At 38.5% G+C, this 26287-nt stretch overlaps 3 protein-coding genes across 3 annotated transcripts; 1 reads left to right on the forward strand and 2 right to left on the reverse strand.

Moving 5' to 3' along the window:
- Positions 1-34: 34 nt before the first annotated feature.
- Positions 35-1610, reverse strand: LOC117243185 (homeobox protein ARX-like). The gene is made up of 3 exons (XM_033510451.1): positions 1268-1610; positions 691-893; positions 35-604 (listed from the first exon to the last, which is right to left on the reverse strand). The coding sequence occupies exons 1-3, from the start codon at positions 1479-1481 to the stop codon at positions 266-268; spliced, it is 756 nt and encodes a 251-aa protein (XP_033366342.1). The 5' UTR covers positions 1482-1610; the 3' UTR covers positions 35-265.
- A 377-nt stretch (positions 1611-1987) lies between these two features.
- Positions 1988-3267, reverse strand: LOC117243190 (retinal rod rhodopsin-sensitive cGMP 3',5'-cyclic phosphodiesterase subunit delta). The gene is made up of 4 exons (XM_033510459.1): positions 3086-3267; positions 2859-2921; positions 2517-2774; positions 1988-2438 (listed from the first exon to the last, which is right to left on the reverse strand). Exons 1-4 carry the CDS (start codon positions 3124-3126, stop codon positions 2357-2359), a joined length of 444 nt encoding a protein of 147 aa, XP_033366350.1. The 5' UTR covers positions 3127-3267; the 3' UTR covers positions 1988-2356.
- A 6282-nt stretch (positions 3268-9549) lies between these two features.
- Positions 9550-13171, forward strand: LOC117243243. The gene is made up of 4 exons (XM_033510546.1): positions 9550-9568; positions 10231-10398; positions 12011-12289; positions 12962-13171. The coding sequence occupies exons 2-3, from the start codon at positions 10239-10241 to the stop codon at positions 12274-12276; spliced, it is 426 nt and encodes a 141-aa protein (XP_033366437.1). The 5' UTR covers positions 9550-9568; positions 10231-10238; the 3' UTR covers positions 12277-12289; positions 12962-13171.
- Positions 13172-26287: the final 13116 nt, after the last annotated feature.

The following is a 26287-nucleotide window of genomic DNA, read 5'->3' on the forward strand; positions in this document are numbered from 1 at the left end:
TTCCAAGCATATTCGAATTTTAATTTTTATATCGTTTCTTATAATAAGTCTCTGGTCCCTCATCTTGAAATTATAACATACCAGTTAAAACTGGTAGTAATGTACATGACACTTTTGATGGCCATATATTGCACGATACATGGTGAGATTTAAGTGACATTGCAAAGAATTGTTTGCATCAGACACTTTGCTCTTTAAAAATGTTACATAATATAAGGAATGTTATTAATCAGTTCCACTACAGCATAGATTTGGATTGGTACTATTAGGAACGTGGAGTTTTTAGTTGTAACAGTTCTGGATCCAGCAAAGGATTGTCATCTGCCTCTGATTCTAATGGCTTATTCATACTATTAACCACAAGAGGTGATGTAGTGGCTGTGTTACTATATGGTGAAAACCCTGCCCATTCCATGCCAAGATATATAGGTGGTGGGCTACCCAATGGTGGTTCCAGTAACAAATGATCTGATTGTTGCTGCTGTTGCTGCTGTTGTTGTACTTCCTGACATTCAGAAGGTGGCATATGCGAGGTCAAGTGAGTGGTTACTTTACATTGTTTTTCTTGTTTTCGCCACTTTGCTCTTCTGTTTTGAAACCATACCTATATGGCATAAGCAAATTTTTGAATCTGATTAATAATTATCAATTGCATTTTCCGAAGCAATAGAATACATCTCTATTATATACCTGTACCCTTGCTTCTGTCAATTGGATACGTAGAGCAAGCTCTTCTCTAAAAAATACATCAGGATAATGTGTCTTCTGAAATGCTCTTTCTAATTCTTCTAATTGAAAGTTTGTAAATGTGGTGCGGTATCTCCGCTGTTTCCTTTTTCCAACTCCAGTTGATTGTCTATCCTCGCTTCCCGGACTTGGTGAAAAGTCATACGCTACAAAAGTTTATCGTTTTTCTCAACATTATTATACTTGATAAACTTTGTGTGAAATTAAGCGTATAATATCGCGGATTTAATGTAACCGTTTCATCTTCAACCAAAGTACAGTCGGTGCAAAACATTACGGAAATTAATGAATTGATTCGGGGATTCACACGCTGCTTCCTCATTGCACTTAATCATGTTGAATGGCGTAAAATGATTCATAACTGTTAAACTGATTACCACTAACTCTATTTAAAACAAGGGCTGCCGATTCGCTTAATGCATTTAGCAATAATTTAATTGAGGACTGCCCCAACTTACGAGTCGACAGGTAGAGAGTGGCAGTTAATTAAATCAGGTCTGGGGTGGCAGGGTGCACTTACAGAATTTTGTAGGAAAGCAAACTGAGGAAGATTGAGCGCCTATCAGACCAGCCAGAGCAGTCGACTGTAGATCTCCTCCGGGGTTGATCTCGTCTGGTGCTCCAGCGGAAGCGACGATCGCTCCAGTGGATACTAAAGGATCGCGCGGTGCACCCACCAAAAACAGTTGTCTACTATTTTCGTTTGCACTTTCGTCTTCTTCCTTTAAATCCATTGCAATATTTAGCTTCCGTTGTTTAATTAATCAAACACAGAATAGACGAGACAGACGTTACACCGAATGAAAGATAGACTAATGGTAATTGAATCACTACCAGGTTGAGAAGTTCGTGTGGGTACCACAGCGACTCCGCAACTCTGCTATTTCTTTTCTCTTTTCCTCCTTTTTTTCCTTACACCTGTACGACGTAGATAGGGTAGGGGACAGAGTATATTCAACATGAACTCCCTCAAGAGGGGTAGTGAAGCCTCAAAAATGTATTGCTTATACACCACGAATCAATAGCATGAATGTACACCAGAAAAACGGTATATCTAGTTTTCCCCATGTGATCATTAACTATTTTGTGAGAGATTGATACTCGCACGATCGTATATTATCATCGATCTTTTGGTATTAATCATAAGAGATTATTTTGAAAGCGTTTTACGTTTACGAAATATTTAGTTACGATTCTTATTTTATGGAAAGGAATAAGAGGAGAAGATTAGAACGTGCTATTGAAGACATAAAGCTTTTATACATCTTTTTATTAGAACAGTGTAGTGTATTACAATATGTACAAAATCTGCTACATCCATTTATACTTAAATAAAGGTGTATTGTGCCTTAAAAGTGCACATCTCAAATATTACTATAGTAACACTTTTTTAGCTTATATAAAACTGAAATATAGTGCCATTTGTTTTACTCATGAAAATGTGAGAAAATATATTTAGCACAGTGCGTATCACAGTAGGTGCATGAAGTAAAATGTTCAATATGAACTTTATTTAAGATTATTATCATCTTCAGTACTCCATCTCATGTGTGCACGTTGAAACACATTAGTTGGACCCACGTCATATCGTTAAAGTAGAATAAAACATTTAGACGTAAAACAGGCGAACCTTGCTGGTAGAGACTAATAGATCATCGTCGAAAAATTTTGTCTCTATCACAACATTCCCACTGAATATGGATAAGAAAGGACCAATTATAAATGAATGACGTCGAAACAGAAAATTATAACAATAACATTATACTTACTTTAAGATGTTAGCAGGCATCATTTGACTTTCTGGAGCAGCTTGAATTAAACTTTGCCACGTATTAGTACTGTTAGGTATAACAAATCCAAATTCAAAGAACCATTCCTCTAAGCATCTGCCTTTAAACAACACTTTCTGTTCTAACCTAAACCTTTCCATTGGTTCTGCAGAACTAAAATTAATTTCTCGTGATATTGCACGACACTTTAGAATTCTTTTAGGTACTCTTGCTTCATGTTCGACCTCAGGTACAGACCTTTATACAATCAATTCTATTGTTAATACGAAGATCTTATCATTGTAACGTTATCAGAAATCGTATAGGTTATTATCTACTTACAAATCTTCGTTACCTTGCCATAATATTTTGCCATTATCAGCATCTCGTAAATTCATCCAATTACTGTAACAAATAACAGTTAAGGAACGCAATACTGTGTGTAAATTAATATCATAAAGTAAGTAAGGTTAATTTTATCATAGTTGATTTTAACCTATAAATTGTCACGTTTATATGCGATTTGTTTGCAACAGGTAAATAACTTTGTTACACGAGAAAAAGGATACACCTGGAAGCCCTTAAGTATATCTTCGCCTCGAGAAGGCATAATTAATTCAATCAAAGCGAAATACTCTTATTTCGTGACTATGTAAATGAATCACGTCCATCCAGCCGTTATCGATTCTTTGTACTGTTGATTTATAAGTAGAAAGTAACCGTTGGTCATGTCGGCTAATTTCAGGGATTATTGTTAATACAGGTAAGTTAATTAATACAGATGACTATTAACAAAATCCATATATGTATTCTTGACTTATTACGATTTAAATTGTTTATAATATGTACGAATATCTTGTGATATACAGATGCTGATAGTTTATGAATGCAAGAATTGATTAGACAATACGAGGATTAAAATATTACTTTAATAATAATCAATAAATAGAAAAATTTTTTCAAATGCAAAAAGATGAAGACACCAGCGTAACGTGCTTTCACCTTCAAAGATGAAGAAAGATGAAAGGACTGGTTCAAAGAATCAACGAAATTATAAATAAATTTCCAATCAAATATTATTTAAGCATTGTCTGTATATTTGAATTATGCACTTTTATACGTCATTTTTAAGCGAATTATTATACATTGTCTAGTTGAATGTATTTCACCGTGTATTCTTATTAAAAAGATAATTATAATTAATAATAAATTATTGTAAATGAATTTATAAGAGTATTACATTACACGCTTATAACATTAGTTAAATAAGTTAGACTAGTAATTACGAAAAAATATTGCAAAATTTTTGAAATATCGAACGCGGCTTGTCCAAAGCACATTTCAGGGCGCATAGTCCAATTTTTGTCTCCGGACATGCCACGTTTTGCTATCTATCTGTAAACGCTCCAAGTTTCAGTTCCTTTACTGCCTCATAGATGGTGAAACGTGGTATATCCGTAAACAAAAATTGGGCTCTGTGTCTTTAAACTTATGTTGAACAAGCCATGTTTTGCCATCTGTGGAAGAGAGGAGGAACTGAAACTTGAAGTGTTTACGGTAAATGGCGGCACTTGCTTCGTCGAAGGGAATTATCGTGCAATTGTGCAACAAGGAGAGACATGTATCGTGTATGATAGACAAGGAGAGCAATACTGTTGGATAAGGACAGTAATAATGTCGTGTGACAAACAAAGATCGCACTATTGTGCGACAAGGAGTTATAGTGAAATTTTTCCCTCCTTTTCATCGTGATAATGTTTGGACTTCTACGAACCGATTAAATTTTCATACTCAATAGATGATATCGTTCTAATTGAAGACTTGCGTCCGTTGTATCGCTTGAGCTTGGAGATGCAATACGAAAGGATTGAATTTTTTCTGTGCAAATGTTCTGACCGCACTCGTATCGTTAATTAATCAGAACTGTGTTTCCCTAAGTTCATATTAGAGCATCGCCTCTCTGGCATTAGCGAGAAAATAAGCAAATTACATTCATCCGACATTCTACACCATTGAAATGTTTCAATAAACGTTTTGTCACGGGTAATGAATTATTAATAATAATAACAATTGTATCGTTAATGCAATGATTAGATGACCTATCCATCGATTATACAGCAATGTCTGTTTAATCTATGAATCATTCATTCATCATTCGATTTCCGTTAATTAATTCTTGTATCTTACTGTCAAGAAGTAAATAAAATACGGAATTACAATAGAATAGATTAATTTAATTAATTAAAACAAGCTAAAATTAATTAAATTAATAAATCAAATTAAAATTAAAATTAATAAATAAAATTAAAATAAATAAATAAATTAATTAACAAATTAATCGTATAATCGCGTAATTAGTGACGCAATTATTGTCCTCTAAACGATTCCACCATTTGTGACACGTTTAACGTTATTTTGCCCCGTATCGAATTGTTCGTTTAAGATTTCAGGATTGGAAGCTTTGTAACAAGAGAACGCGCTGACACCCGGTTGTTACCATATTCATTTGTATTTCATAAGGCCTTTCATTTTTCTTTCTCTTCGAGGGCTTGTTTTACAACGCCACGTTGTTTGTCTCGGTCCAGTCATTAACCATCTGTTTTTAAATAATACACAGGCTCCTCGACTATCCATTCTTAATCTTACTCCTTTCATAAGCAATCCCTTTCACTATAATTTTTCACAACCCCCTTTAATACTATTTTTCACGAAAGCAAGCAAGATAAATCGAGAAGAATAATGGTTTGACAATTTCAAACGGAATAAAGTGGAAAGTAAAATTAAAATGCGTAGACACAGGCCTTACAGTTACCTATACAGGCTGAATAATACATTCTGTTCGTGTTTTCTCAAACAAGTGCATCGAGTTCATAGCAAAAAAAAAAAAAAAAATTATAATAAGCTGTTAAGCCTACAACCGAGTGGTTAAAAGTTAGTAACTTTACGTAAAATCTATCGACATAATTATCTCATTCCGTGAGAAAATTCAAGAAAAATATCGGATACGCGTGTCCTTAACGTTTCAATTAATTTTCATATTTTTCGCAACGCGCACTTTGGCGATAGGCGAACGATCCTCTGCCTGGACCTAAAATTAATAACGAAAAATTATTCGATTTTCCGGAGAGAAATTGCTCGAGTCGATATTCTATAGAATATTCTATAGATTCTATAGAATTTCCATAGAAAATAATGGCATTGTCCTGGATTCGACCAACTTTGGCGTGATAGCCGCTTCTCCTGTTAAAACGTTCCTGGCAACCCTTTGCGAATGGTTTCACTCCGAATTGCTGTAAAAATTGAAATTCGACGAGAAGCGACGCAGCAAGTGTCGTGGCCAGTTTCTGCCGCATTGTATTTCTACTGCAATTCAATTCGTATGGCGGAGACACAAGTTGGCGAGAATAGAAATCTGGTCGTTGTGTCCGCGATAGTTTTGGTAGATCGGCGTTAATCAAAGTAGAAATCGAAGGAAACTGTCCTCTCGTGGAAATTTTCTAATTCGTCAACCTGGCTTTTCCTTAATTCTCCTTCGATGCTGGCACAGTGATACGAGATGCTGCTCTTCTCGTTCGTTTTACCGTTCCAACTGTCAAGCTGGCAAGCTGACAGCACGACCACGAATTTTTAATACACCCTATATATACAGGGTGGTTGATAACTGGTGGTACAAGCGGAAAGGGGGTGATTCTACGCGAAAAAAGAAGTCGAAAATGTAGAATAAAAAAAATTTTTTTTTTTTCATTTTTCCATCGAAACGACGATCTACAGTGAGATGCGTTATACCGTACGGCGCGCGTACCGAGCGTAAATTCAAAGTCGATTTTCTCGAAAACAAAGCCTCGAACGAAAAATGTTTATTCTATATTTTCGACTTCTTTTTTCGCGTAGAATCACCCCCTTTCCGTTTGTACCGCCAGTTACCAACCACCCTATAAATGAATCAGGTCATTTCCCTTACGTTTGTATCCCTTTTTCTTTTATGATCTTCTAAATATTTCGATACAGCAACGACGTACCGATAGCGCCGGACATACAAACTTTATCAGCAAAATATCGTCTTTTAACGCACGTTAGAATGATAGTTATTCTCCGAGAGATAAAGTATTTTTTTATTCGAGATAAAAGCGCGAAGCGTGCGGGTTCGTGTCTTGTAAAAATCGATCGGCTATCGATGCGTCTAGTTTCGGTCGTAAATGGCTGGCCTACACGTTCTCTAAAACGAGGAATGTCCATCGACCAGTTGGTTTCCGAGCCATCAAGATCGTATTGACGACAGTCAGCGAATGAAGAGCACGCGTGCTCAGCCGGAACATAGAAGATTTCCTCCTCGCCATTCGTTTTATGTGTTGGCCGTCTTTACGAGCGCCGCAGTTGGCAGATTCTCGATCGGGACTCTGGACAACCGGGAAGATCCAGTTGGAGAATATCCTTTGTCCTTTGCAGTATTCTTATTAAAAATAGAACAGAAGAGAATAAGCGAATTGATTGACCTTTAACGCTTTCCGTTATAAGCAGCTCACGCTGCTCTTCGAATTACGTCCGAACAGCGTTGTTTAGTGAAACGTGAATCTTTCTTATCAAATACGTGTACAATTTATATAGATGATTTACACGTTGTACAACAATTACATTGCTTCAGATAGCGTAATAATTATTCGCTAATCGATAGCAAAGGAGCGTGCAAATTTTTCAGCTCCTTCCATGATAACACTGCTACGACTTTCTTTCCTTTCAACAGGATTGGTAATTTTTTACTTCGTAGCGAGGTGGTTGTTGGTGAAGATGCCCGCAAGAAATAATCTTGATGTTCAGCAGGAAAGTTTATCAAACTATCAACAAACAACAGTCAACAATTTAAGATCAACGATCAACGATTAACGATCAACAACGATTAACGATTAACTATCAAGAGTTATATGATAATCACGTATCTCTAATGGTGTTTGCTTCGCTATGACCCTTAAACTTTCGCACTTCGCAGCTCGGGGCGGAACGAATCTTTGGTTCGAAATCAAACGGATTTTTGTTGCTCCTCGATATCCGCGACGATTAGATGTCTCGCGAATATTCGGCGGGGGAACCGTAGGGATATCGATGGTACATTAGGCATGTCAGCTTTACGCTTTGAAGGTACAGCGTTTGGTGTCGTGAAGCCGTTGCAAAGTGCAGCCACAGTAGTATACGCGATTTATTTGAGTTTTGGCGGCTCTGGCAGAAATAAATTAGGATTTCGTTAGTAAAGGGAATAAGAGAGGTGTTTCAACGTTAGTTTGAAAGACCACTGCTTCGGTGAATAAGCGTGGCCTATGGATATTGCAATAATTGCCGAGCTTCTTCAACAATTCAACAAAACAGGCTGGTGAACGCCGAGTAGCGGTGCATTTTCCACCTGAGTGTGGTTTAAAGGGTGTTGAAGTAACTAATACTGTTACGTCGCTACTTTAGACAATGCAACTTCGCATTTTTATGTATTCTACTTACCTGAACGAAATTTTACTATTTTATTATTATTAGTTGAACTATCGTCGAGAGTTAACTTATACGACTTGTACGAGGATGTAAGCAGCAAGGGCACGAGTTACGCGATACAAGTTTGCAACATTATTATGTACTTAAAAGCAAATGTTTCGTGGAATTCTCTAGTATGAACATGAACTTCTAAGTGAACAAAAAATCGTAGATAGTGGAGAGAAATAGGTGGACTCCTGTTACACGAACGACCTGGTTATATGAACCGACTTGTTCCCGGGCAGGTTCGTATAAACGGAGTACCGTTGTAATATAGTTAAAAAAAAAAAAAAACAAACAAAAAAATGAGTTATCCTTAAAAGAACAAATGTAACTTTCTTGGAAACGGGAGAATATTCTACACGCTCTTGTCGAAGTTTCTACGAACATGAAAAATTAGATTCCGTCGATTCTTGAAGTTTGTCAACGACGAAAGAATGCAGTACAAATATAAATACAATTAAGTCGAGAATAACTTGACTGTAATTGACGATCACTCGGTTTAGATTAGAATTGAATTTCTTCGTTTCCGAATATTTCATCCCAATTCGTATCCTGTATATCATATCTTATCTTCTCCGAGGCCATTATCGTTTAAAATACAGAATATGTGGAATTTAAGCAAGCAAAAATTATGTTAATTGAAGCTGTTGCGGATTTTTCATCTTAATAGGATAAAAAAATAAAAGAAAAATAAAAAAATAAATAAAAGATAAGAAATAAAAAAATAGGATAAAAGAACGCAGCAGGTTTAACCTCCAGCTGCGGCTGATTTTCATATTTATGTGTACAGAATCTCGGACAAATTTGCATCTTGTATAGGTATATCGTTAGAAGTCTTTCGACGCGATACATAAAGCAATCAAAATAAGCGGAAGAGAAGAAAATATTGTTGTTCGTTAACTTCCAAATAGCTTCCAATTAACACAGTATGCGGAATGTATAACACAATTTCCACGTTGCTCGCTGATGGAGTGTTAAAATTTCACTTCGCGCCCCTATCGAACAAACAATTGAAGCGAAAAATCACGCGTACCGATAGCTGTTACTTTATTTTTTCTTCGAATTGAGGAAACTCGTTAACGACGGAAAAATACGATGGAAACATAACTCAAAGAACGTAACGGCATTTTTCATTGGTTTCCATGTTCCATAGTATCAACTTTTTCGTTGTCGTACGAAAGTACTAACTAAACGATACGAAATTGAATATATTTCAACCTAATTAATTATTACGTAAATGCCGTAAGAAATGAAATGCCTGTACTCCGCGAAAAGATCGCATAAGCAAACTAGCCACGTATGAAATAAAAAATTCACGACGAATTTGAAATACGTAGGAGTGTTCCGATGCGTTTGGCGTCAGTATCTCGCCATTGCGTGTCCAATTTGTTGCAGGTAGTAGAGAAATAGAAGAAAAATCATCGAGAGTCAGCGAGGAGAGGGCACGGCGAGCTGTTGCGCCATTGGTCGCCGTTAGGGGTGTCTGAACACTTCGTGGGTGGTTGGGAGCGACTATATAAAGCGTTTCACGGATCATGGTACATCGCAGTTGCTTTTACGTGTTGCTTCATCCGCGTTCCGAAACTTTTTCCTCTCTGCAACGTGTCTGAAGCGTCTTTTTTTCGCTCTCGACCAGCGGCGATCGTGTTCGCGTCTCGCGTTCCTTCCCTCGACTTCCGTTCCAAGCGTACGACCGAACGTCGATCGAAAGAATTTACATCGTCCGAATAGTTGGAAGAATTTTTCTGGTGAAGTTGCTCGTTACGAGGTGGAAAACGAGAGGATAGTTGGGGAGAAAGTCGAAGAGTTGATCGTGAGAAGAAGAAAAAGAATATCTTTTGTCTTTATTTGTGAATTTGAGGATCGAGACAGATTCATATAAGGGGAGTATATCAACATCGGTCACGATTATCTCTACGTGATGTTAATTGTTAAAAATCGATCGCTCGAGGAATATTCGTTGGTGTCACGTTCGAAAAAATTAATTCCCATAATACACGCGTAATCGAAAATATCTTTACGATTTTTATAATATACGCGCGAGGAATAATATAGTATAAAAATAATATTCCGGTCGTCTACTTTTAAATAATCGTAGAATATTTCGCGTTCGAGCGAGGTAATCTAACGGTAGAAACAAAAATAGAAAAGAAGGGTTAATCACGCGGATGATGAAAATATCTGGACGTAATTTTTACAGGCAAGAAAATGCTTTCGCGGCGTGGGAAGACGCAATTGGTACCGTGCTTTGGAACCATAGAAATCGTGATGTGTTTGTGGATTGCGTGTATGGTTTTAACTCTGGTCGCATCTCAACAAAAATTTTACATTCAGGGCCGGTATGGCAAGAGGCAGGAACCGCGTACAGGTGAGATATAAATGTATATAAAATTACCTTGATTGACAAACCTTCGACATTTCACAGATCCATTTTCTTTATAAAGCATGAACGATTTCTTTTCCACCGTTCAAAACTCGAACTACTGTTAAAAAACGTTTCTAAGTTGTAAATGATATAATTGATAATTATACTATATGACTATAACTACGTAACTGCATAACGATATAACTACATAAACTACATTAACTGAGAAATATTCAAACACAGGAATTTTCTCTCTATTAATACAAATACATCTTGATTAACTGTTACGCTCTATTTAAGTTTCTGCGATTCCGCGATATTTCCTTTGCTCTCGTTAAAACGTGAAATCTTACCTTTAATTTTCCAGTCGTTCGTATTTTCAGTCTCCGCGACTCGTTCCATGCGCGATGCTCTAATCAGAAGCGTCGTGGTCGTTTTGTGGACCAACGATTGGTGGTTATCTCCAATTAGAGCGTTTCTAGTTTCTAGTCACTTGATCTTTTCGTTCTGAACAAGGCACATTTATCGAATTCAACGAGAGTAGAATGTTCCGTAACTGTGAATTTTCTTTTGTTACAGTCGATGCGTTATAATTAACTATCGTATACCTCCCCTATTCTTTTTCTCGTATTTCGAATTACGGAAATTTTTCCTCGCATACGTATACTCTTTTCTTCTCCATCGTCGTTCTCATTTTTTCGTATCTGCTTCATCATTATTTTTACCTGTTCTTCGTGCAATGAAGAATCTGCAAAGGAAATACGCGTCTTTCTGTGTACATACTTATAATTGTTTTCGCAAGAACAAGAAACGCTCTTTGAGCTTCGATTCATCGCAGTAATTAGTTATGGGTATCTGCGTGATAGAAGCAAAGGATAGCTTATTAAATAATGAAAATTACGATATATCGGAAATTCTGTGACGAACGAAATTGGAAATGTCGAGCGATCGTTAAACTTGGATAATGACGATTCGTTGCCTCCATCTGAAATGTTGAGAACAATTTGCGACATTAAATTACCGTTATTATTACACATCAAAAATTACATGTTATTATTAAATTACACACTTATTGTTATTTTCTGTTCATTCGTGAAGATTCAGATGCGATTAAAATGTCTACTTACGAAAAAGAAATTCATTGCCAGATGATTATTCTCAACGATGTTTCGCTATTACGCATATAGTAGAATAGAGTGATCTGAGTCACTCAGCTACATTTTAAAATTCAGTCCTGAACTTTGCATAGAATAATCAAACTTGCTGCAAATCACGAGACATCGTTAGTCTTTAATATAGTAACAAAGGAACGAGAAAATACCAAAAATCATTTAAATAATTTTCTGATAACATTATTCGGGTTCGCGAGAAGATATTGCGTAAGGATATTGGTACTGGTTGAACAACTATAAAAGACTATAGTCGTCGAGAGTTGTCAATATACGTGATGTATTTCGTTATTTATCACGTCACGAATATCGAGTTAAATAATTTGTTTTCAAACGTGGATCGTTTGAAAATAGTTCGTAATAGAATTTTTTTAATTACAAGATAAATTGTTTAAACATCCTTCCAACACAAATAATTTTAATTTAGCTTAACGTCTCAATTGCAGACTCGTTCTTCGTGTCGGGAGGCAGATATGGGCGCAGCGAAAACACGCAGAAGGCGAGTAAATCGTTGCCAAAGTTGGTGGAGGTAGAGGTGCCAAGGATAGATCGATTCTTTTGGGGTAGCCGGTACGGGAAACTCTCCCCTCCGGATTACCGGACAGTTTCATCGGTGAATCGATTTAGCGCCATTCTCAACTTTATGGATCAAGTTAATCTCGATCGAGAGAACGACGCCAGCAACCGGAACGATCTCGATCTTGTCCCTTAAAATTATTTCGTCGGTAAGATATCTTTCTTGCTTTTTTTTTTTTCGTGAAAGGTTCCAGCTGTACAGATGAATGAATTTTTAAATGAATGAAAAATTCAGAATGCGTAAATTATGCAAAACGACGGATAAGTAGTAAGAGGGAGCAGAGACAACTTTTCAATTATTAATAATATAACGTGTGTCCCAGCATTGAAATCACCCACAATTTCCAGGATAATATGCCACGCTTTTTAGCGTGTTACAAATTTTCTTGTAACATAAAATAATCTCGAGCTTGAAAGGCCTATGAATTTTCTTGAAATCGTACACGAGTTTGACCTGATGTTCGTTGCGAGATTTGACTAATGCCCAGTGGCAAAGAAGAAATTTTAAATTTTAATATTCTTCGAATCGAGACAAATTAACTCTTTATAATTCTAATATGTTTATAAATTTTCACGTTTGAAAGGATCGATGAACTAAAGCAATTGAAAATGTTAGATCGTCTAATTTTAGAGAAACAACAGAGTATTTTTGCTGCAGAATTGTCAAAGAATTTTCTCGTGAAGCGTTTTCTTTGTTGGAGCTGTTACAGAAGAGTTTCCATTGCACAGAAATAATCCTGTTTCAAAGCGAGACACCTAATTCTTTTATTTTCTAACGAACAACTATCCCAATGCTAATATTATTGAACTATGCTTCGCAGACATCTACGAGGACTCGTTGGCTCTTTTGTGCGAACGATACAAACTGAGAGAAGAAGAGTTACAGGGAACGTGCGTGTTTCGATCTTCTAAACAAGTCCTCCGTAATGATTCGTTGTTTTTAATCGATTTAAAAGAATGTAAAGATCTCGTGAAAATCGGTGGAATGCGCAGAAAAACGAAATATAAGCTTCAGTTTACGCATCGTAGAATCTGGTGTTTTCTTTGTAAACCGACCCATTCCTTTTTATCGTTCTCCCATTTTCCCTCATTCACTCTGCTACTTTTCTAACAATTCTTTTTCCGTTTTTTATCGATTTTGACTAGCGTTACGTATTCAGAATAGTAATAGAATAGCAATAGTAATAGTAGTAGAATGCATTCAGCATAGGAGTCGAATATTGCTCGAGTGTCGTTTAGATCTTTATTTAATTATTTTATTCCATCTAGAATCTAGATTCTTACATATATACATATGTATTTTTAATTCCCGTTAAATCATCGACGGTTTTCAATTTTTCACACACAAAATTTTTCCACTTTTTCTCTTTTACTACTACATTCTGTATTTTTATGCACTTGTGGGCGCGAGTGTGAAACAAATTTATGCTCAGATCTCATTCTTTCAGTTGCACTGATAAAAATATGAATTTGCATAAAAAATCCGCAGTCTATTTATTACCATCACATTCCGTAAATTATCTTACAGATTTAACAAATTGTACAAAATAATTGCTTCCGAGGAGTAAACGTTTTAGAAGTTTTGCCGGTTCCTCGGCAGTAATGGTCTGTATTTAATCAGACCGCCTACGGGAAATCCCTGGAAGGAATTCCTTTTTCTTTTTATGTTCTACTAACGCACTGTGTCCTCTCCATAGCTATCTCGTCATTATCCTCTTATTTATCATTACTTTGCGATCGTTTAACGTCATCGAAGGAGTCTAGCAGATAAGATTCGCGTTAATAGATTTTTCCTGTCTTCCTCTTTAATTCCATCCCTTTTTCTTTCCACTTCCATAAAATATCGAGTTTCAATCGTTTTCGTTTCGTTCCCTCTTTACGTTCGGGTTTACCGCTTAGTATTCGATATCGAAGAACGCAACAAGTCTCCACCGTAATCAAATGGCGAATCCGGATTCGATTATTTTATTTGTCCTCTATCTTTTATTTTTTCCCCCAAACGGTACGTGTAGGTGGTCAAAATATCGTAGTGGCGATAACACTACCATTTTATTTCTCGGTCAAGTGGTCGTGTTCCAACGATTCGGTATAGATCAATGCGATTCGTTCACGATAATGAAACTACCTGGGAAAATGGGAGACACGATCGTTTGCGCCATTTTTACGGATCTTTTCGATGGCCGCGCCGTTCTAAACTTTCGAATAAGTTTGGTGAGAAGCTTTTTTGGTCCCCGTTTTAACACGAGAATTGCCGATAATTAAAACGAAATATTTGAATCGTACAACGAAATAGTATTGCATAGTTTGGACAAATAAATAAATGTCTGGTGTCAAATAGATAGCCTTAAAAAGTAACCTTTTTAATATTATAATAAAGATATCATAAAACAATTCCGAACTTTGATCTCTTGATATCTTTTTTCATAAGATTATTTGTCCTGGCATACTACATGAAAATCAATAATCATAGATAATTCATTAGCGATCTCTCGCTTTTCATACTTCTCCATTTTCTCTATTTTAATTTGATAAAACTCCTATAGTAACAATTTTTATCGTTTTAAACTCAACTCGGAAGAACTTCGGTACTTAAGGATGATCTCGTGAAAAGTATCTGTACACGACCGATTAGACAGGAAAATAAAAAGATCCGAGACCAAGTAACCTACTGAAGGATTTAATAGTTCCCCTGTTACAAGATTCTAAATCCTGGGTATTAAATGAAATTTTTCTTTAAATCCCAGCATCTTCCCGCAATCTTTTCCTAGATTCAATTTCAAATCCTTTAAAATCCCGTCTTATCAAATCCTTCTTAGCAATATCCACGAGTTTACCAACGATAGATAGAATTTCAAAAAATACGCTGGCGTATTTTGTATCGCGATATCGGTTACGAGCGCGACAGGTTCGAGCGTAGAATACCGATGTGCCAATTAGAAACATCGACGCGTTCCATTCACTTTCGCCGATGAAAACGAAGAGAGCCCGTTTGAAAGCAATGAAAGTAAGATGCGTAAGGAGGATTCGCGATGGTCGCGAGGGGAGGATGCAGTTCTGCTTGGCCGTGGAACTCGTTCAGCAGGGTAATCGAACGGACGGACCAAGCTGCGAGCCGTGGAATGAACCGGACCGGTCTACCGTAGTTACTCTCCGTGGTAGACAATGCCTGGTATCGATTAGAAAGTAGATAATATGCACGACACGACGTGTATACTCGACACAAGGAGGTTATCGTTCTTGTGCTTCCAAGCATCGCACAGTTTTGCTTCTGTGCTTCTCGAGAAAGGTAAGATGAAGGGAAACTATCGACGACCATGGCGATCTCGCGATAAACGAGTCGCTGTGAATTGTAATAAATTATGCATAACATCGAGAGAATGGGGAAAGGATATCCGAACAAATAGGAGGCTTGGAAATACAAATTACACAGGATAATTGAAAAATGCACCGATAGTTCATAGGATAGTTTAGGTTTTACGATAATGAACTTATTCGAGAGCTAGATCTTTGTTAATTATTTCCAGTCACTGGACGATATTAAATCGTTTATCTGGCACTTTACCTGTAAGCTTTCATCCGTAAACTTTGTGCCTTGGAGTTTACTATAAATTTTCAGCGCGAGATATTTACCGTTCAGTTTCTCTTGAAACGCGGAACGTGCCGCGGAGTGTACCATCGCATTTCTCTCTTACAAATTTCACCCAAAGTTGCCGATTGCGTAACTCTTTCCAAAGTCTAGTCACTGTCTTGTATCCTTGTAACGAATTACGAGTCGCTCGACGAATCTTTCGAAACTTCTGAGAAGAGAATATCACGAAGGCTATGATCCCGGAAGATCTGAGAATCGACGAGGGTCGGGCAGAGATCGTAAAAGAATCAGAATTAAAGAGAAGACAGTGGCTGGGCAGATCGAGTGGCAAGGTCTTTAAACGATCGCTTAATCCTATTTGAGGCCTACTTTTGAGCCGATCCAGAGGAGAAAGTAAGAGGAGCAGTATGTACTATACATATATAAAAGAGAGGAGCGACGGTGGTCGCGTGCTTGAGAAAGTAAAGTCTCGTTTACACGTAAGAGGCCGGCCGTGCGTTTTTACAGACACTCACACATTACGCCGGAATAGGATTGCGATTACCACATTTTAATTTTCTTGAAATTTCTGGGTCGAGCAAGAGGGAGTCCCCATTATCCTTATTTTTGTTTCTTCTTTGATCTTGAAAGTGGGCCGAAAACATAACGAACGCCGGCTGCCTTTTACGCGTTGCGATAGCGTTTAACGTGACCGAGAGGTTCTGCGTATAATTGTCTCGTTGAGTGGCTAATTGTCGTAAAACACAGATATTATGGAGTTCCTTCCTTTCCCTGACAAAAGACTAGCTGACAAAGTATAGTAAAATATGAGCATATATCATGATAGAATAGCCTGCTACCATAATGAAGTAGAAACTGGAATAAATTAGAGCGATGTAGATGGATGTAGATAATTTCCAGTATTAATAAACCGTGGTTATATACGCTGATTTTATGCATATATTATGATGTACAGTCTGGTGTATTCCGGAGAACGCAGCGGGAAGCTTTCATTAGCAACTCCTATGAGATTAATGCGACTATTGTAATAAAGATGAGATGGCCGAAAGAATTTTCGTGCATATTTATTACGCTTTCCTCGATCCAAGGTTTCTGTACAAACGTTGCATGAAAACCGAGAATGCGACGTTGTTTTGCCATTGCTTTCTAAGAGAAGTAGGTTTTGTTTTCGATTACCAGATATCTTTCTCAGCAGCGATATATTCATCGTGTCGTAATTAATTCCGTATGCGTCGATGCAAATTGAAAATAATATTACTGCAACGACATATTCGACGACTATGTGACATCATTCCATTCTTATCGTGATGTCACCCCAAACGTGATGACCATAACACTTTCCCCTTTGGATTTCTTCAGTTTGTCAACTTCTTTTTGCTTCGTTTCGAACATTAACTATTCTTGTCACAATAGGAACTTAGCATTCGTTCGAAGAAATTTGTCAACAAATCGTTGAAAGGTGGCGTAGGATTGCGTTAATGAGATTTTCTTCTTCGCAATTACGACGTGGAAGCATCGATGTTAATTGCAGATTTACAGCGTATCCTACGTGAATCGGTGCAAATGATCGCATTTAGGAGCACGCGTTTCGCATTACTGACCAAGTTTCGCTTATATAAACGACAAATCGACATTTACCGCGTACTCTGCGATAGACACGGTTAACGAACTGCAATTATGTCGAGATTGTGTTTTCTGCGGGTCCAGGCCGGTTCTGTTGCTCCGATTATAAGCCCGTGAATGTTTCGTTATTCCTCCGGATGCATAAATATGTAAATCACCATGATTTTACAGAACGATTCGACGGCAATGCTTATCGTACCGACATTTATAGCTTGGAAAATCGGAATCAATTTCGCTGATTTGCGTTTTGATGAAAATGTTACGTGCAATTCCATTACATTCGCTGCATCATTTATAAAACATAAATATCACAGGTACTGGCCTAATATTAAAGGCGTTTCTGTGAATTTATGCGCCATAAAAATAATTAATCAAACGAACATCTCGATCATTGCAGCTTCCATTCGATGACGCATCGCGTCATCTCCATTAAGTTTATTCGATTAAACGATTATACGATTCTGACGATCGAGGCTTTATTCGATGGAAACGATTTAAATACACTTATCCATGAATGTTTATTTAGAGGGAGTGCAAAGGAAATATTAGACTTTCCAGCTCACGGAGAAAGTTATGCGCTAACGGCTGTGCATGCGGTGTACCGCAGGCTCGTCTAGATAAATAAAATGTGCGACGATGATCCAGCGAATGTTGCTTCTGCTTCTGCCAGCTTCGACCTAGTTTTTTTCTCTTTCGATCTGCTGCAATTCATTGTCGGTGAACGCGTGCTGTGTTCAATAAAAACCAGCTGTTCGCTAGATATTTAATTCAGTCAAGATAAATAACACTCTCGATCTTAAATCACCACGTTGTGTAGTTAGACCAAGTTAAACATCGTTACACTCGTTTGCACACAAGATAGCACGTAAGATCTCTTCTTTCCGCAGAGTGTCAAAAACACAAAGATTAAGAACTTTGATACAGCTGCTAACTTCGTTGATACATGATTCACTCGGCGCGTATTCCAGCCGTATAAAGCTAGGTGAAAACTAGGTTTCCTAAAAGAATTTCTATTACCCTTCTTACGCATACACGAGTGTATAGCGTCAGATGGACGATATAAATGTAACCTTAACCTGGGAACGGCTGAATCACAGAAACGCTCGATTGTTCCGCTGTTTTCCATTCAACGTCGCAGTACAATGGCGCAAAAGTGACACGGCCGAGATAAATTTCACGCTTATAATTATATACCGCCAGAATTTCAGCCGGCATCGAGAGTTAGAGCACGTAGAACAATTGGATTCTCGACAACAGACCCAATTATAGATCGGTTCGTCTCGACCATATATGTACACTCGTGTACTTACACGTCACGTCTCGTCGCCTGGAAACCTAGAAAACGAAAAAGGCGAAAAGGTGCGCGAAACTGTTGCTACGATCGCGTCGATCGGTCGAAGAAAAATGGAGACAATGGAACGTCGGAGGATAAGCCACGGGAAGTGATATTGTCGTAGGCGCGACAGTTTGGAATTTTATCTAGAGGCGCTTTCGCCTGCTCGTTTTGAACAGCGTCACCTAAATTCGCGACTTCCGTCCCCCGGAACGCTCTTACTTTCTTCATCGATACGCTCCCTCGTAACACGTTGTCACGCAATATACTTGTTTTCGTACGTCCGGATGTCTTCTGACTATTAGAGATCGAATAATTAGTGCCTCGAGACACTGGCCTCACGCTCTGATGAATGAAAACGAGGAAAGTTCGTGGTTTCGCGTGCAACTACGCACGAGCAAGTTCGAACTAAGTACAATGGTAAAATACAAGGATGGATATGTTAAGATCTAAGAAATGCTAGAACGATGATTTTCTTGTCTATTCGAAGAACGAACGAACATTCAGACGTTCTTTTTTTTCCGACCAAATACTTTTACCGTGTAACGTGAATAGAACGCGATCAAAGCGAACGATTGAAAGAATTAATTAAACGGTAATTACAAAGTTCCTGGATTCGTTCGAATTTCAAGAATTCCGCATACTTCCAGCTTGACTTACGTGGCGGTCCTTGAGGAGCCGTATCACCAAAACGGATGTGAGCGCTCCGACAGAGTTACGCGAGAGAAAACATTTACACTAGGATATTACGCGAGAAAAAATGACGTTAGCCGATCGGTCTCCAAATAAACGGCCTCTTAGTTCGACGATGAAATTGCAAAATTCCATATCGATTACGAGCGTTGGCCACTTCACCTACAACTTTGTTCCGTCAAGAATTAAGAGTCGTTACCCTTTTGAATTGGCTCATCGTTGTCTTTTAGAGAAGTCACGCATGTATAAAGCGGACGAATAGGAAACGTGGATGGTGGCACGAACTTTCTCAAAACTAGATTTCTCGACTGCAAAGCTTGGAGATGTGTGATTTTTGATCTCCTGGCTACGTGTGATCTAGAAGGCAGAGAATTGTCGAAAACACGGGTCCCCACCGACTCTCCTGCTTGGGCCACAGATTTGTCTTCCACTTTCACCGCTCTTTAAAAGAATTATTCGTAGAATAATCGCTAGTCTGTAGAGGTTTACGCGTTTGCGAGAAATTTCGATGTACATAATATGTAAAGATACAAATTATTCATTCTAATAGCGTGAAACAAATTTTCATCTAAATTTCGTTTCCATAATTGCATCGATAAATATATGAATCTGCATAAATATCTGCAGTATAGTAATCGTATGTTGATTCGAGAATATTATTTAAGCATCAGAAAACGCAGAAGCATGTAACACTGTCACGGCAACGAATTTCAATCGAGTAAAAAATAGGGGAAAAGATGAGAAGGATCTATTTGCAGATTTATGAGATTTAACGAGAAGCTGTATACTTGGACTTTCCAATTGCTCACACTAGGTTTGATTAGATATCGATTTCTTCTCAATCTTTTATACGAGAATCTTCGTTTCACAGGCGAGATTTTCACATTGGCTCGTGGCCCGCGGGCGTAATCGAATCGAACAACGCTGACAATCGACCTTGCAGCGGTTTTCTCTTCATGCTCCTGTTCAGAGGCACAATGGCCGGCGTTTATTTTTTTCTCTAGAATTAATAGTCGCAGTTAATTGCCTGGAATCACTTCCTAACTATTTTACGGAACGAGCAACCCGTGTAAAATCACCGTCGAAACAGGAAGAAAGCTTTCAACGTTGACAATGAGAAGACGATTTGGAAATCAGTTCGTGGAAAGGAAGAAGTCCTATTTGTTTCAAGTTTAGTGTCTTTCGATGAAGACCAGTGACGTTTCGCCATTTTATCGTCTGTAGGTTTGTTAAGTAACCAGCTAAAAAGTTTCACTGTATAGGTCATGATTGAAACGTCGAAGACTTCGCATTTGAAGTTTTTTCTGTTATATCCTCTTTAATAAGAATGTTCCAGCAGGTTTCCATTTTTCAAGGTATGTTGAAATAATTGAAATTCTCCGCGTTTTTTATCCTTTACGTAAAGATATGTCATACAGACTGTTACAAAGCAACGATGAAACGTTTTAAATTGAATGACAAGAAAAGAAAGACGACGCAACGATATAACAAATTTCAACTCTCCTGGATGTTTCGAGACATAGTAAATAGAACGTTTTAACTAGAAAATATACAAACAGATTACTTTGAAGATACAAATAGCAATCGTCTACAAGTCTAGTAGACAAAAGTTTCATGTCTCGCCAGAAAATTTAAGTAGCCCTGGAGGAAAGCACATCTCGCGTGTCGTTCATTTACGTTGTCAATTTAACAAGAAACTTTCCCACCCGCGCGACTAACACTTACTCAGACTTTCTTCTCGCAAGTACGTCTTCTTTAAGAGAAGAAACCCTTAAGCGGCGCCAAAACCGCAATCCGTCTATTATTTACGAACGAACGTTCCAATTTCAACGCAAACTTTTGCCGACCTTTCTATCTTCTCTAATTTGAAACCCCTTATTTGCGAAATCGAATAACTCCACGAAACAAAAGATAAAGAAGATTGGTGAAATCATGTAAGACAAGTATCGATCAAACGTTTTGCTCCTAAAATTTCAAAAATTTCGGAAAGTGGAGTTAACCTATTTTTCGCCAGTGAACATGACTCATTTGTCTCGACATTCCCTGTTTCCTCCTGTTCCCTGTTTCGTCTACCACTTGCAGCACTTTAACAAAGTTTAGAAAAACCTTCATTTTCCTATTACCAATATTCAGAGTGAAGGTTAACAACGTTAACGCGATGAATCACGATTCTGAAGAACAACGAAGAAGAAGGAAACGCTGGTTGGATCGAAGGACTATGGTATCCTTCCGATCGCTCGATTTTCCCGTTCGATTACACAGAGAGAAGACTCGAGCAGCCGGTGTGGACCTGGTGGGGGACACACGAGAGAGTTTTACCTACCGAAATGAAACTACTCGCCGGAGAAAGTGAGAGCCGACGTAGCGGACGGTGGGCAACGACGAGCAGGCGACCGGGGCTCCTCGAGACGAGAGGATAGACATGGTGCAGGCCCTCCATCGTGTGCATCTTCCTTGTTCCTCGAAAAAACTCTTGGTTCGATCGTGACCGTTTTGAGATCCAATGGCCGGGAAAATTTAGGAAAAGTCTGGTGAATCCACGGTGAAGAAACTCAGGCAGAACTGAAAGAACATTTCCAAGTAGATTCATCTCTCGCGCCGGTTCTTTTCTCCGTAAAGGAACTTGAAGATCGACGTCGGTGGAGAGAGAAGAAAAATAGTCAAAGTGCGAAGATGATAAGAAACTAGTGAAGAAGCATGAAGCAGGTCTTTGGTGACTGTGACGCAATGTTGATACATAGCTGAGTTAATTCGATGTAAAAGTCGCGATAGATAGATCGTGGATCGAAGGTGTCGCGACGTATCAGTGAGAACCGTTGTGTTATGGTGGTGAGGACTGTTCAGGATCGACGTGGAAGAAAAAGAGGAAGAAGAAGAGACGGTGGCGAAGCTCGGGGGAGGTTCTTTTGAGGAATCGCTTTTTGGACGGCGAAGGGGAACAGAAGACTAAAACTTAGGGGAAGAAGATTACAAGAACGAGATTGATTTGGTTTGACAGATCGGTAAGTAACAAAAGTATCGCTGAGTCCTGTTAGAGACGATACTTAAAAATCTCGATAAAGTTTTTAGTTCAATTTTTAAGACCAAGAACTTATTTTTCAACACTTTCGAGATTTCTAAAGAAGACATCGAAGGTACAGAAAGGTGAAAGATACTAACTCGTGCATAAAGTAGAGGATAAAAAAGGAATAGTAAGCGGTTAAAGATAATTAGAAACTCTCATTGAATTCGATGCGTTGGGACTTGTAATACAATACTCACGCGATGGTCATTGGAAAAATTAAGTGAAAGTGAGAAGGACTGGATCGGCTTTTGAAAGAAAGCCCGTATCACCAGCCTACTCACCGAGTAAAACGTACACAAGGTAAGATAGGTAAATGAAACTAGCGATTTTAATGGTTGAGCGAAGTAGTTATTACCAATGAATAAATCGCTGGTCGTTCTCGCGACATTAGTCGTGATTTCGGTTTCCACGTATGGCAAATTAATGGACAGAAATTCAGCACTAATGACGTTTAACAGGATTCGATTATCACTTAATGACATACGACCATGCAACGAAGTAATCGGATTTCTATGATTGAAAGTAATTCGATCAATCAGATCTAGTTTCTCATGCAATTACATGGTATCGTTTAAAACATGTATAAAACATAGGAAAAATGTTCTAAAGCTATTAAAGTACTGAAATTCTTTTTGATCTAACGAAGAACTTTCACGAGTTTTGCAAAAAGTACTATTCATGATATGACAGTATTCGAACATTATTCAGAGTCTGGGACGAAAAAAGCATTCGTAGATAGACGGCAAAAGGACCAAGAGAGAAAAGTGAGATCTCTCGTTGCGAATTGGCAATGTCTCGTGGCTATCGAAATGCTCAACTTTCCGACCTCGTAGCCAGTGAAAGTACTTCCGTTCTTTTCCAAAACGAGACAAGCAAGGGGACGAGCATTAAGGATGCACGCTTCGGTACCATTCTACGGATTGCCTAAACACCACTCCCTGTTTACGTAACATCGTTTGATAGAAGTTTGAAGAGAAACGTGTGTCCAGCCACGAAACACGTCGTTCCATCTGACGATCCTCTATCACCGTACATGGAAACGGTAGCGAACGTTCCACCGCGTCCATGCCTCGTTCCTTACGATTAATTTCGTTGAATATATTTCGAGTTCAATTAAAAAAGCTTGTCTGTCATTGAATACCAGATGGCTCGTGCATTATCAAGGTGTATCGGGATTCATGAATATTCAATCGATGGTATGCGCGTTATCCGACACACTTTTTCCCCATTTTCATCTGGCTGAGATTACGCTGTTTATGCGCGAATTAATTTCTCCTAGAAAGTAACAATGCAGATCGTTCCGCGATCACTGAGATTGCTCGGCACTAGACGCGAGAGGAAAGAATCGACTTTACAGCGGAGAATAAGAATCGCTTTTTAACCAAGAACGAACGATGAAGAAGAAAAGAACCGCGAGGAGAGCGGCCAACGAGGAAAAATACACAGGGAGAAGACGAAGAAAAAATTCGTTACACAATGGAAAGTGTTCGTCATGAAAGGGTATCTGGTGAACTAGACCGCGAACAAGCGTAGCTCTTTCAAGGCCACGAAGAAAGAGCAGAAGTTGCAACGTTCAGATTTCTTCGAACCGGTTTCCTTCGAAAGGTGGGACGCGTACTCGCGCGTATCCACGGTGGACGTAAGCGTTAAAGGGCCAATCAGGCTGCTGTCATTTCTATCGAAAATCGAGAGGAAAAAAAGGCATGATGCGCTGCCGCGATCTGGATATTACCATTTCCAGAGGCCGGCCCCGAGTAGCCGTTATACTCTTTCGACGAGAGAACGCTTTTTGCTCGTTCGCTTTCTTCTGAGCCGAGCGATCCAAGTGAATTGACCCGTTGAGCCTTGTTATCGTTTATTGCCGTTTTGCAGAAATTACGGTGCTATTAAGCATCGTATAAATACCGATCGAACAAAGTAAACAACAGCTATATCGAGCACTCAGCTCGCATTATCTCTAGTATAGATACATATATTTATTTAAAACAATTTTCTCTTGATCTAAATTTTACTATTTTCTAGTTAAACGAACATAAAGGAAAGATTATTTTATTCCATGCTCGTGTGTTGAAAAATGTTCTGTCTTATTTACGTTCTCGATCGCCGTTGGTGGATCGTGCAAAGAAAACGGGGCCGGGATCGGACGAAAACAAAATTTCACGCGCCGCGCGCTTCTCTTTTTTTGGCTTTTTTTCCATTTGCTTTCGGCGAAAGTAAAACGGCGCCTGTGCGCTTTGCAGAGAAAGTAATGGATCGCGCTCTTAATGTCGGTTCACACGGAATTCAGGATGTGGACACCCGTGTGGCGCCAATCGGCTGGTACCGGACAGCACCAACGATATAAACGACAGACAGAAAGAGAGAGATAGGAGAGAGAGAAAAGCCAGAAGAGAAAGAGAAGAAGAGACGCGGGATACACGCGAGATCAACGCACGTGGGCTTTCACGAACAGCTGGGAAACGAAGCTACAATTATGCGTGCGGTGTGTATCTCGTTTACAGCGACGTATACAGGAGACGAGAGAAGAAACTCTCTGTACTTTCGACCATCAGCCTGCACGATAGAGTCAGACTAGTCGTAGAAAGGTGAAAGTTCGTGCGATGCAGCTTCTAGATCGCCTTTTGCATCGTTTACTTTGTGATTTTTTTGCCCCCGTCACTTTTCCTTCGATCGAGTTCGGGGAACCAACGATTTTCCCGTGATCGTTTCTTCTCATAGATCTTGTTATCTATCCGCCTTTGACATTTATACTTCTGGCTACAATCTGTAAGATCGAAACAGCAGCGAAATATATATTTTAATAGTAACATTTCGTAACAGAGGGGAAATTGATTATGATATATGCGTTTCGTTGGTAGCGAGTATCAAGATGAATAATGGCGAGGGTATTAAAATGTCGACAGCTTTCATTTTCTCTCGAAGAACCAGTGACATGGTTGTATTTTCTCCTCCTTAACAGAAATCAAAGAGCCGAGAAAAAAGAAAACGAGAAAGACAATAATTAAAATATTATCGAGTCGCAGGAGCATTAAGGCGATTAACAGGTTCGAATCTAGTCGGAAACTGGAATATGTTTTCTACCGGGTTTCACTTTTCTTGCTATTTTTTTTTCTCGCATGCCAGGCTTCCTTCGATAACGCTCATTAAGAACTTGACAATTCCTTGTAAGTCGTATTTCAGATAATTTTTATCAGTACATAAAGCATACTAACTCGTATACTAACGTTTCGTTTTATTGATTAGATCGGCTATAGCGACATTCTAATTGGCATGGTAAAACTCTAATAAGATAGTAAGAGGACTCGAAGAATAAGAAGAACATGGTCGATGGCTCGTAACTTCCGGCGGAGCGGGTGGCAGCGTGAACATGAACTTCACACTGTCGTGCATGCAAGAAGTGCACTTTCACTTCTACACGACAGAGCCAATGACCTACTAACACATCGAACCATTCACTCGCTACCGCGATGCTATTCTGGCAAGGACGTTCTACATCGATTGTTCGATGCGTTCGATTATTCTTCTTGACTGAAAAATGGACGATATCCATTGAAAAATTGCATAAAGGTATTGCAACCATCCTGAAAACTCGCAATAAAATCTATCCTCAGATATTCCAACTTCAATTCCTAAATCAGCTACTAATTAATTCTCAAAGAAGTAATACGACGAATAAATTAATAATCAAGTTCGATAATTAACATCCATAAGGGTACTTAGTAATATTTATCCGATGGAATTTTACATTTATCTGTTGAATGAATCCAATACTCTTTACATCGATTGCTGGCCGCTTCCACCCCTTTTTCTAACTCTAACCAAGATCATTCCTTTACCTTGAAATT

Source organism: Bombus vosnesenskii, unplaced genomic scaffold, assembly GCF_011952255.1.
Source record: "Bombus vosnesenskii isolate JDL3184/JDL3185 unplaced genomic scaffold, Bvos_JDL3184-5_v1.1 scf7180000013265, whole genome shotgun sequence".
In the NCBI taxonomy this organism is placed as follows: Eukaryota; Metazoa; Arthropoda; class Insecta; order Hymenoptera; family Apidae; genus Bombus; species Bombus vosnesenskii.

Coding starts and splice junctions, on each gene's coding strand:
- LOC117243185 (XM_033510451.1), bottom strand. CDS start 1,481: ATGGATTTAAAGGAAGAAGACGAAAGTGCAAACGAAAATAGTAGACAA. Junction 894..1,267: donor TTGCTTTCCTACAAAATTCT/GTAAGTGCACCC, acceptor AAACTTTTGTAG/CGTATGACTTTTCACCAAGT. Junction 605..690: donor TGACAGAAGCAAGGGTACAG/GTATATAATAGA, acceptor TATGCCATATAG/GTATGGTTTCAAAACAGAAG.
- LOC117243190 (XM_033510459.1), bottom strand. CDS start 3,126: ATGCCTTCTCGAGGCGAAGATATACTTAAGGGCTTCCAGGT. Junction 2,775..2,858: donor TGGCAAGGTAACGAAGATTT/GTAAGTAGATAA, acceptor GATTGTATAAAG/GTCTGTACCTGAGGTCGAAC. Junction 2,439..2,516: donor ATGCCTGCTAACATCTTAAA/GTAAGTATAATG, acceptor ATCCATATTCAG/TGGGAATGTTGTGATAGAGA.
- LOC117243243 (XM_033510546.1), top strand. CDS start 10,239: ATGCTTTCGCGGCGTGGGAAGACGCAATTGGTACCGTGCTTTGGAACC. Junction 10,399..12,010: donor GAGGCAGGAACCGCGTACAG/GTGAGATATAAA, acceptor TCTCAATTGCAG/ACTCGTTCTTCGTGTCGGGA.